The 11,409-nt window shown below is 48.1% G+C and overlaps 1 protein-coding gene across 8 annotated transcripts; it reads right to left on the bottom strand.

Moving 5' to 3' along the window:
• Nucleotides 1-734: 734 nt before the first annotated feature.
• Nucleotides 735-10,494, bottom strand: hipk1b (homeodomain interacting protein kinase 1b). 8 transcript variants are annotated; one of them, XM_076994140.1, is made up of 18 exons: nt 10,410-10,494; nt 10,109-10,252; nt 8,537-9,222; nt 7,798-8,171; nt 7,355-7,478; nt 7,110-7,229; nt 6,840-6,926; nt 6,558-6,742; nt 6,238-6,388; nt 5,788-5,974; nt 5,384-5,502; nt 4,972-5,106; nt 3,595-3,752; nt 2,917-3,039; nt 2,627-2,755; nt 2,263-2,492; nt 2,031-2,149; nt 735-1,785 (listed from the first exon to the last, which is right to left on the bottom strand). In XM_076994140.1, exons 2-18 carry the CDS (start codon nt 10,131-10,133, stop codon nt 1,369-1,371), a joined length of 3,369 nt encoding a protein of 1,122 aa, XP_076850255.1. In that variant the 5' UTR covers nt 10,134-10,252; nt 10,410-10,494; the 3' UTR covers nt 735-1,368. The 8 variants fall into 8 exon arrangements, with proteins under 8 accessions (XP_076850255.1, XP_076850265.1, XP_076850137.1 ...); XM_076994150.1 differs by having other exon boundaries at nt 2,263-2,468; nt 3,595-3,755; XM_076994022.1 differs by having other exon boundaries at nt 3,595-3,755.
• Nucleotides 10,495-11,409: the final 915 nt, after the last annotated feature.

The following is an 11,409-nucleotide window of genomic DNA, read 5'->3' on the forward strand; positions in this document are numbered from 1 at the left end:
GATCACTTGTGTATTTTAAGCACTAAAGAGGACAAGCGAAATGGAACTGTTGTTTATTTGATGGTATTACAACGGAGGCATTTTAATGTACTTTCATAATTCGACATTACAAAATGCATACAGTACTTTCCATGGTCGATGAGAGAATGTACTCTTGACTTCAAAAAGCACTGCCAAACGGCCAGAGGAAGAACGTCAAGGCACATTATCTTATTTAGAGTAGAAGAAGAAAGACTATATAGTTCAGCCAGTGTGCTTTTGAGCAAAGAAAACTAACTTGCAAAAGGGGTTTACACCAAACCAGTACTGGGTCATCACAGATCATCTGCATTATGACATCAAAAAGTGCTCAAAAGTTCACCGCCACTGAACCCTGATGTTGGACAGGTCCATTTGTTTGTTTTGGTGTCAAGTAGCTCATTTTGCAAAGTTACTTCTACTCCTAACAGCACAAAAAAAACCTTAACAGCACGTCAATTCAGGAAACAAATCGACAGAATGTGACCGCTGTCCTCCCGATGCCTTGAGCGAAAAAGGCAGAGGGTTACTCTAGTAAGTACATATCCATTGGCTTTGACATGATCACAGTTTTTTTCCCCCTCCAAGAGCAATTAATGGACTCCACCAAGATAAAAACAACTCTAGACAAAACCAATAAATCATCTGATTTCTATCAGTTTACGTTCAACACATGTCCTACGATTCTACCTTGTCTTTGATTTAGCTAACACGACTTAAATAATGAAGCCACGGGTGGCTACGTACATACGTCTGCTTTTTTTTTTTTTCCTTTTTCCCCTCCAAGCTTTTCAGTCACTTCAATACAGATCTTTTAGTAAATTAAAAGCCAACATGATGGAACATAATTTAAAATGATAGATTTAAAAAAAACCACAAAACACACACAAAACATTAAAACAAGACTAAAAGGGGTCTAAAGGGGTCAAAAGTGGATTAGAGGATTAGTGTGGAGGTTTTAGTATTACACACAGAGACCTGCAGGGGGCGTGCTAGGCCTGCCCTCTGGTGTCCCTGCCTGTCAGCATTTCAATAGTGTTTCTCTATTGCTAAAGAATGTCATTTCTAAACACCACGTCACCACATTTCTTGTGCTAAGAAATTAAACATAACCCTAACAAATAGCAGAGGTCCGGGAGGAGGACTTTCCGAAGTAAGGATACAAACAGAGACTGGTAAAATATAATATTTCTAAATATCAACCATAAAAAAAAGAAAGAAAAAAAAAAATCTAAAATAGTTCAATTAAATAGTTAATGTCGCAGCAGTTTCAATGGCAAGTCTATGGAGAGTAAAGTCTGAGGATGTGGTCCTACATGGTAAGGGCCCCAGTCCCTTCTCTGGCGTATCTCATATGTACGGATACTGAGCAACTCTCCTAGGACTGAGCTGAAAGCCTCCATAAGCTCCGCCTCCTCTAGTGGTGCTGGTATTTGTGCCAACATAGGGGTGGGTGGGGAAATGCTGCTGGTAGTGGGTGGGCAATCCGTGTACCACACCACCCACCGAGTCTTTGGGGATAAGACTGGTTGCATAGTGACTGGTGGGCGGGACATGTATGGAAGGGGAGGAGCCTTGGACAAGGAGCTGTTCCATGGTGTGGGAGGCAGAGGCCAGCGCGGCGGAGGCGGGGTAGGTGTACAGGCTGGGGGCGCTGGTGAATGGCAAAGCCTCCTGGAGGCGGTACTGGGAAGAAGGAGGCGGGTACGTCTGCTGTCGGCGCAGTGAGGGGCCACTGGTGTGGTCTTGAGATGATGAGACCCCAGTCTGTAGGAAACAAAAAGGCATCGTTCAGTTCCACTAATACACGTCACTCATTCAGTCAATCTCAACTGATGTAAAATGCTTATTCTTAAGGTCCACGATTACTGAATAGCGATTACTTCATGCCCTGTGTAATTACACATACGACAAGGAAAGCTCCTGCACCTATGTGGATTTACAGGACGAGAGGAAGAGCGATTACTGCATAAACCTTGAATGCTCTTCATCACACGAAGTCTTGAGCTCACCTGACTGAGGTTAAGTGGTTGGGACCTGCTGGGCTCCTGATGAGCGACACTCTCCCCTGAACTGCACGGCTGCCGCGTGGCCGCCCTCTTAGGCTTGATGTAGGAACTCTGTGGTACTCCTGCGCACATCCGTAACAGAGTCAGGACTCCAACACTGCAGCAGAGATGACTACTCTGGTTTACAACGAGCAAAAAGGGTTACTGCGCTAGCTTGGCTATGCTAAACTCTCACCGGCAGGTACTCTGGCCGACAACGAGGGCCCCCCTGGCTGCGTTTTCACCGAAGGGGCAACAATCGCGAGGGTTTTTGCCAGCCGGGAGTGCTGAGTTAACAGGGGCCCATTCCGGGGCCGGGGGGTCAGGGGGCTAGCGCTGGAGGAGTCAGAGTCATGCACCGTCACACAGCTGATGACGTTGGTTCTCTGACTGGGCCCACAGCTACCGTGGTCAAAAACAATGCAGCTTTTAAAGTGAAGCACAAGGTACGTCATTTACACACCCAGCACATGCTGACTTCACAGCCAACATTAAGACATGTTCAAAGGAGAGAGAAAGGAAAAACATTCTGTAGTCATCATGGTGGGAAGTGACCTCACCTGGCAGGATGGAACTTCCTCTCGTCCTCATCATCGGAGTCGCTGTGGATGGTGATGACACTGATGGCCGGGCTAGGTGTGTCGGAGATGACTATTGGTTGGGAGAAGGCAGCGCTGAAGGAAAGACCACTGCAATAAATCAAGAGAGCCAATGAGCATGAGGCATGAATTCTTACTCCAAGCTAGTGTGAATTCTACGCAAGAACCACTCATATTTCATCTCATTTGTTGCCTGGCTTGTTAGGGAGATGCTAGAGTGAGGAGGGGAACCAGTCTCATTGGGGCAGTACCCAGTGCGAGGCTTGGTCTTCTTGCTCTGGGATGATCGAGTGGCACCGGACCCTCCGTGTCCGAGGGAGTGAGTGGAGTCGAGAACATGAGGGTTCTGCTGCAAAACTGAACTGTGGGAGGCCCTAGAGAGACAAACAAACCATCAGACCTGAACCCTCCTCTTACTTTAACTTGCTTACATTATTGACTGCTGACTGACTAACCTATTTTTAATGTAATATGTTCTTTAATGGAACATTGTTTATTTTTAAACTGTGTGATAGTGTGGTATTGTATGCAAAATTATCCCATTATTGTAATTTGATGTTGCTCCTCAATAATAATAATAAAAGACCTGGGCCTTCAGCAAGAGCTTCCCATAAAATAATCCTAAAAAGCAGTGACATCAGACTGCTTAGCTAGCCCAGTGACTTCAAACACTAGGGTCAACTAAGGTCAACACTATCCAACCAGTGCATCTCTTCTCAAGTGAGAAAATATTTAGAGCAAGAATGATCCCGTCCCCTTCAAACGCCGTCTGCCCGCACCATTTCCTGCTCTGGCCCGCCAGGCATCCAGAAGCAGAACTCACTCTCTCTCCTACATCAGAGTCCACACACTCCAACTGGGCTCTCAGCTGTGGCCCTATTGCAGAAGAAAAGGCCAACGGCGTGCGTTTCCCCCCACATGCGCCTCACCTCCAGGCGGGGGTCTGCTGCGTAGAGCCGTCTGAAAGGATGGGATCCAGGGGCGAGTCTGTGAGGGCAGTCGCAGCGCCCACGCCGTGCACAGCCACGCCCGGGACCTGTGGCCAGGCCGAGGGGAGGAGAATCTGCTGTGTGCCCGTCTGCCAAGCCTGCTGTGGACACACACACACACACACACACACACACACACACACACACACACACACACACACACACACACACATTATGCAGATGCCAAACCACTTCCAATGCCGAACCAATAAGGAAAACATTATTCTTTAACTGTCTGAAAATGTATATTTCTGGTTATCACTGAGACTCTCTGCAAGAGGAACTGCACGTTGGGGCCCAAATGAAGGATCGGGTGAAGAAGAATGAACACGGCACGGTCAACAACAGTATGAATGGGTCCCTCAACCAGCATGCTCAACACACACAGGCAGTATGAGCACAGCTCCACTCAGACAAGCACAGGCCAAACTCTGCCACAGTACAACAACGCTGCTATTCTGTGGAAGAAAACAAGAATAACAAAACCAGCCCAGGGCTTTGCAGAAGCGCAGGCTCACGTTGTTAATGTTTAAAAGCCAAGGCCAACACGCCGTGCAAAAACCTTCTGCAAGCATTTCATAGGGGAAAAGGGAGCATGGGGGAGGGGGAGAGAGCGCGTGGTCAAAGTCCGTGGAGCTGTTGGAGAAGCACTAGCCGTTAAAACGCTGGAAAAGGACGACTGTGAAAAAGACCATCTTCAGAGGGCAGTCTGTGTGGAAGAGTCTACGCCAATGGAGATGAGACTGGAAGACCTGTGGGCAGACAGGTCTGTGACGGAGAGAAGAGGGCTTACTGAGCTGCGGGGAAAGGCGAGGTGAGCTTCCTCCCCTGGGAGGAAGAGGAGGAGGAAAACAGGGGGCAGGGGGGATGGGGGAGGGGCACTTGGTAACGAGAAGCTGCAAGCAGTAGAACGGGCGAGTCGGCACATGCGTCCCATGGAGCAGACCTGCACTGAGAGAGAGTGGAGGATGGGGGGATGAGAGAGAGAGAAAATGAGAATATGAAAGAATGTGAGAGAATGGAGGAGGGGAGAGAGAATCAAAGAATGTGAAAGAGAATGTGAGAGAAATAAAGTGAAAAAGAGAGAATGAAAGAATGAAAGTGAAAGAGCATGCATGAGAGTTAACTGGTGAGGGCAAAAAAGACAAAATGAAAGAGAAAGAAATACCAGTACAAGAAAGCTAGGAGAGCAGAAGAACAAGAAACCAAGAGAGCTGTAGAATGAATGGGGGTGTAGCAAACACCATGGGAGCAGGGAGGAGGGGAGGGCAGGATGGAGGACTGTTAGTGCGTCAGATCCTGGGTGGGTCTCTTTACCAGCACCGTGGCTGTCTGCTCCAGAAGGGATGGCCTTCCTGCCCCACAGCCCAGTGCCAGGGGCAGCGGGCACTGAGAGGGCACGCCCGCCGCCTGGGGGTGCAAGGTGGCAACCATCAGCGGCGTGCAGGAGCCCTGCGGAGGAGGTTCCCCCATGGAGGGGTGGGGAGGGAAAGGCAAAAGCAGGGGCAGGTTAGAAGAAGAGGTCCCAAACAGGCTTGAAGGCCACAAGGTGGCGCTGTCATCAGCAGTCGCGCCACTGCCAGCGACATCCACCTTTCTTCCCACCACCTCATCAGCAAAAACCGCAGTGATTCAGAGGGTTTGGAGTTAGACGTCGACCGTCAGGCTGCTGGACGGCGAGAGATGTGCACGTGTGTGTGTGTGTGTGTGCGCACTCACGCAGCCTTACCTGGGTGAGCATGCCTGCTTGTAGTTGGAGAGGCTGTGCATTCTGACCCTGCTGGACAACAGGAACACCATTTTCCATTCTTACTGGATAGCTGGAGGCCTTACTGGAAGATGGAAGACCTTCAAGAAAACAAGAACGCACTTCATCTCAGGCACAAAAAGTATCTCAGTAAAGCTTCTAGAAAGGAAGATGACAAAAAATAACCCCATTCATCATGTAAGCTAATCAAGCTCATCAGAAGCGGAAGCAGATATTTTTGGTGTGTGTGTGTCTGCGAACAGGCTTAAGGAACGCCTCCCAAGACCAAACATCGTGTGAACCTCAGTATCTATTATAAGGCCCAAGCTATTACAGCCCCAGCAAAAACGATCCGATTGAACCCGGCGCTCCTTGGGTCTCCTTACCCTGTATGGTGGTGGGCGGGCAGACTATGAGGGTCTGTTGGAAGGGTTCTGTCTGGCCACACAGCTGAGGCGGGCGGCTCTGTAGGGGCAGGCTGGACTGGGCCAGCCCGGGGATGTTGATGGTGGCCTGCTGATAAAGGGCTGGCTGGTAGTTGAGGAGAGGAACTGTTCCTGCAGCTGAGGGAACCTGAGAGGAGGACAATTTAGAATCTTGCATCAAGAATTGTAGACAAAAGCTACTCTCATTCATGTACGCACACAGAGAAGAAGCACCACCACATGGCATCTAATCTCATCACTGCCAGAATACTAAACACAAGACCCGTATTTATAGAGATCCACAGATCAGGTCCACTGGTTCCAGATCAGCTCTGCTTTAGAGCACTCGATACTCCACAGTAGGTGCTTATGGAGGAACAATCAGATTCCAGATCAGCAGGTGATGTGCACCTGGTTGTTCTGGTTGAGCTGGCTGCTGAAGGTCACGGTCAGGTTGCCTGCAGTGCTGGGAACAGTATTAGCAGCAAAGAGGGCCTTGTTGTTGTCATAGCTACTGCTCCTCCGCTTACACAACTCCATGTTCTGGAAGCAAGACTTCACACTGAAACAAACAAACAAACAAACATCAATTAACCATCTTTCACTTTCACGTGGGTATATAAAGATAGTTATCGGACTTGTGTGCACACACAAAAAGAAATGGGGCCATTTCACCATGTGTGGTTCTGTCACAATACCCCCCCAGCCAAGCATCTCCCTCGAGTCCTTACTGTGAACTGTGCGGGAAGTCCAGCAGATGACACATGGTGACGAAGGGGTGACCCAGGGTCTTGGTGGGCGTGATTCTCTTATCAGCGTCCAGACGGAGCATCCTCTTCAAAAGGTCGATGAACTCCCGCCGGTCCGCCTTCTCTGCCAGCATGTCCGTGCCCTCCAAGTGAGAGGACAGGTTGACCTGGAAGAGGATCCGTCAAAGGGGAAGGTCACAGAGGGGAACCTGACGTGTGGATATACAGTTCGTGCAGCTTTCGGACAGAGTGAGTTTGGAATACCTGCATCATGTCATCCAGGCAGTTGAAGATGTACTTTCGTGCCTCTTTGGACTTGATGCCCATCTCTGCTTCATGCTCCGCTGGTGTCTGTTAAAGGAAAAAAAAGAGTCATACGCGTGAGTGGACATTACGTAATATTGAGTACGGAATGTTACGCAGTGACAAAACGACAACAGAGAGCTGGATAATCGCATTCTCTCTACAAGACTTTGCATCAATTTGCCAACTAATTCAAAGACAAGTTACACCACAAAGACAAGTTACGCCCACCTTGAGCCTCCACAGTGGATAGCTGGAGTCTGGCCCTCTGTGGAAGAAGCGGCTGGTCTTGGTGCCGGCGCTGAGCAGATACTCTGCCGGCAGGCCCTGTGTCTGAGAAATGTACCGGATCTGGGGGGGAGAGGACATAAAAGTCTCCAGCACATCCAGTGTGACTGCGCAAAACCACTGAACTGGGATTATTATTCCCCAGATCAGAAAGCATGATGCCCATTGACGTAACTGGGTGCCCAGACCTGGTCATACTCGGAGGCTCCGGGATACAGTGGCCAACCAAGGAAGAGCTCCGCGATCACACAGCCCAGTGACCACATGTCGATGGCTTCGCAGAACGGCAGACCAAGTATGATCTCGGGAGCACTGTGGATTGAAAAAGGAGAAGAAACAAACAAAGCACAACAGGCATAAGATACAATACAGTTACATGCTCCCAACTACACAAGATACTGACTAGCTATGAAAGAATTTGGCAAGGACTTAAATTACAAACTAAGAATATTAAATTTAGAAATTATACAGCTACATAATAATACAAAAATAACACGGCAGAATCTTCGTAATTGATCAAAGTGATTATAAGAATCTAACATCAGGGTGAATGTATGCAGGCCAAATACTATACAATGCAAACTGTGTCAGCCACACAGGCGACTCGCCCATGCCCAAACCTCTTCCTCACCGGTAGTATCTGGACTGCAGGTAGGTGGAGCACACCGCCTTGGAGACGTGGCTGGCGGAGCCGAAGTCGATGACCTTGACGCGGTACGGCTGCCTGACCGGGTCCACCAGCATGATGTTCTCGGGCTTGAGGTCGGCGTGGATCAGGCCCAGGCTCTTCAGCTTCATGAGCGCCGTGGCCACCTGCTGTAGAACGGGTCGGATGTGGCGAAGCGGCAGTGGGCTGAACTTGCTGTGCTTCAGGAAGTCGTACAGGTTCTGCTCCAGCATCTCGAACACCAGGCACGTGTGGCCCTTGTGCTGGAAGCACTCGTAGGAGCGGACGAAGTTGAACTCATCCGCATTCTCTGCACTGAGCCGGTTCAGGATGCTCACCTAGAGGAGAAGGGGATTTAGGAACAGAACCCCACACAGTGGATTTGAGATACACACATATACACAGAGCCACTGTTAAAAGTAACAATCCAGTGCATCCATTCAACACAATCAGTTAGTTGCAAGTAATAATTACTGGTGATACAATTTAATTCTTAAGGATGTCATATTCTCCTACATTTCCCAATCCTAACAGCAATGTATCCCTTCACATTATAGAGTTCTTGTGCTTGTGTTCAACTGAACAAGTAAGGACAGATTTGCTATTTAGCAGACTGGAATTAGATTATTTGTTCCACGTGTTTAGAAAGTGTGTGCAAATCAGTCGTGCAGAGGAATTCCAGGCCTGGGAAACACTGCTCTACCTCTATCTGTCCTTGACGTGCATATGAAGGATGGTTCTTCAGGATTTTGATGGCCACAATTTCATTGGTGCCCCTTTTCCAGCACTTGGCCACTTGCCCGAATGTACCGCGACCAAGGAACTCCAGCACCTCGTAGCTGCTGGATACTGAGCAAAGAATCTCATGCTGGACCAGCTGGTAGTCGCCTTCACAGTTGGAGCTGCTGCTCTTAGTGGTGGGTGCGGAGTGGGGGATGGACTGGGCTGTGTTGCCGCCGGCCGCGCGGGCGGAGAAGGCCGGTGCCGACAGCTCCTCCAGGATCTGCACGCTGCCACTACCACTACCGCCCTCCACTGCTCTCTCCACCTCGCCGTGCTTACGCTTCACCCCGAACCTGTGGCTGCGGGTGGCGTGGGAGTCGGAGTGCTGGGCGGCGTGTGAGGTGCGGCGGGCCGAGGCCTGTGGGACACTCCCGGTGCTGTCCGCAGCACGGACCACCACCTGGCATCGAGAGGCTGGGGGGAAGACCAGGCCAGAGGTGCTGAACGGGAGGGCTGGCGCAGGGTTGAAACTGTAGCTCTGGCCCCCGGAGCCATAGGCCTCGCTGGCATCCCACGCACAGCTCTCCACCTTCATCTTTTTCACCCGGCAAAAGGCACTGGAAGACACGGACGGAGGAGAGAAGACCTGCAGCTGGGAGGCCATGCCTGGGATGAACACAGGGGAGGGGGAGTCAGAAGACGTCTGCCATTTAATAGCCGTGGAAGTCAATACAGTTACAAAGAACGAGATTTACTGAAATGCACAGGTCAATATCATTTCCCACTCCATGCTCAAAAACCCACCAATATTTGAGTATGACCACTATGAAGTAAACGTGTAATGCAATTTAGCACATGAATGCTAAATTCTCTTCAAATCAATGAATATTTAAATTACAGAATGGTCCATTGTGAGGGGGTAACGCGAGCACTTGAAATGCACTCAACATAATTTCTCACTGCATGCAGCGTTCAACTGTACACTCTTAATCTATTCATTCTGCAAATTTCAGAAATTCCGTGGAGCAAACTAAATTCAGAAATTCCGTAGCGTAAACAAACAAAAACCACCACACATTGTTCGCAATTTGCAAGTAAAACAAAAGTCACCGACTCTCACAATTACAAATGTAGGCTTTGAAACACTTTCGGAACATTTCCCCCATATTTCCCCTTCACACCGCTCCTTCCCAGAACTAAACGACGTGCATCAACTTTAAGCGTAGTGTTTACTGTAACTACCAAATAGCTCCACCCTGTCCTAAAGAACAGGACGATCTGCTCCTATTCACGTCCACCACCAAAGACCTAGACGAGCCCTTCATTCTTAGGTAGACATACATGAAACTCAACCACTAGTAATGTGCCGATGTCGCACTCCGCCACTCTACCGTCCACAGCGGGCTAGTGTTAGCCGCCGTTTCCTCTAACACACGGCGCTCCAAATAGCCACAAGCACACACGATATGTTGCTGCCATACGTTAAATAAATCTGTACCAGGCAATATACATCAACAGAACAGCGTTTTAGTCGTGCCAGAGGCAGGTATACCCGAGTATCTTTGTCCTCGTTTCATGGACCAGTTCAGCGAGGTTTAAATCCCACAGGTTTCGGGTTAGGCCTTCATTGTTAGCTAGCTAGCTAACACTGCTAGCATAGGTGTCTTTCAACATGGAACCGGCCCTCAGGAGAAGCCTAGAAAACCAGTCGAAACAAACGACGATTAGTACCAAAAATGTAGTTTGGCGACCACGGAGGTAAGTTAACCGAACGTTATTTTAATATCCGAATTCGTAATACTTAAAATAAATAAGTTCTAAAAAACAACATAACAGACGCCAGCTCCCCTCACCGGAACATCACAAGTCCGATTATCAGCTGCTTGAGTCAAGCTTCCTGTCCGTAGAACGGCGCATGCGCGCAACACCCCCACCCCTACCCCCTCGTTTTGTAACGTGAACCGAGACGGAATGTTATGCAACCCTTATAACTGGAAAATACCCGCAAACATCCTTCACCGGAATCTCTTTGCTCGTTGCTCTAAACACTGTTTGTCACGCAACTGACTAGTGCAAATATCAAAAGGAGGCAAAAAGTCTCATAGAATGAAATTACATGTTACAAACCTCTAAAATGCAAATATACCCCAACCTAATAATACATAACATCAATCAATCTTATCAACTGTAGACATGTTTAAAATAAAACACACGTCTCAATATTGTGTGTGGAACTAATGCTATATTAAGCTTAGCATGGGAGTTGTAATAAATCAGACAGGTGCAGATTTAATTGGTCACTAATCTTTATCCAAGGGGAGATATGGTCGGAGTGGTTAGTCGCACATGTCCTTTAGTCATCTCATATACTATTATAGAAGCATTTATTCAGTGAAGAGAAGTGTTTACAAGATGCATTTTTACATGCTGCTTTTACTGGGCAAAACGTTTAGTGTCTGTAATCATAACTTACTTTAATATGATGATTTAATTTCCTGACATGTCTACTTCTAAAATGAACAGGGTAGAAGTCCAAAATATACATTCTGGGAAAAGGCTAAATATTTCTAGCAGGCGTGACTAGTATCATTACAGGCGGGAATGCCACATTCCTTCTGATCACATCTACAAATATTGTATGTATATACATGTGTGTGTATATATATGCACGCACACGCACGCACGCACACACACACACACACACACACACACACACACACACACACACACATGATGCATACTACATTTTTAAGAATGAGAATTTTCTTTATTAAACTATGAAACTGATCAAATTGTATTCAGAGTGCAAAGGCTAATTTGCCGATATGGATTCCTGCATTTAAAAACTAAATA

The sequence above is a fragment of the Brachyhypopomus gauderio genome, chromosome 1 (assembly GCF_052324685.1).
Source record: "Brachyhypopomus gauderio isolate BG-103 chromosome 1, BGAUD_0.2, whole genome shotgun sequence".
In the NCBI taxonomy this organism is placed as follows: domain Eukaryota; kingdom Metazoa; phylum Chordata; class Actinopteri; order Gymnotiformes; family Hypopomidae; genus Brachyhypopomus; species Brachyhypopomus gauderio.

Bases quoted from the DNA above. Each gene is read 5' to 3' on its own strand.
- hipk1b (XM_076994022.1), bottom strand. From the start codon at position 10,133: ATGAAACGAGGACAAAGATACTCGG. The intron at 9,223-10,108 runs GTATACCTGCCT...TGTTCATCCCAG, and splicing joins ACGAGGACAAAGATACTCGG to GCATGGCCTCCCAGCTGCAG. The intron at 6,389-6,557 runs GTAAGGACTCGA...TGTTTGTTTCAG, and splicing joins GACTTCCCGCACAGTTCACA to TGTGAAGTCTTGCTTCCAGA.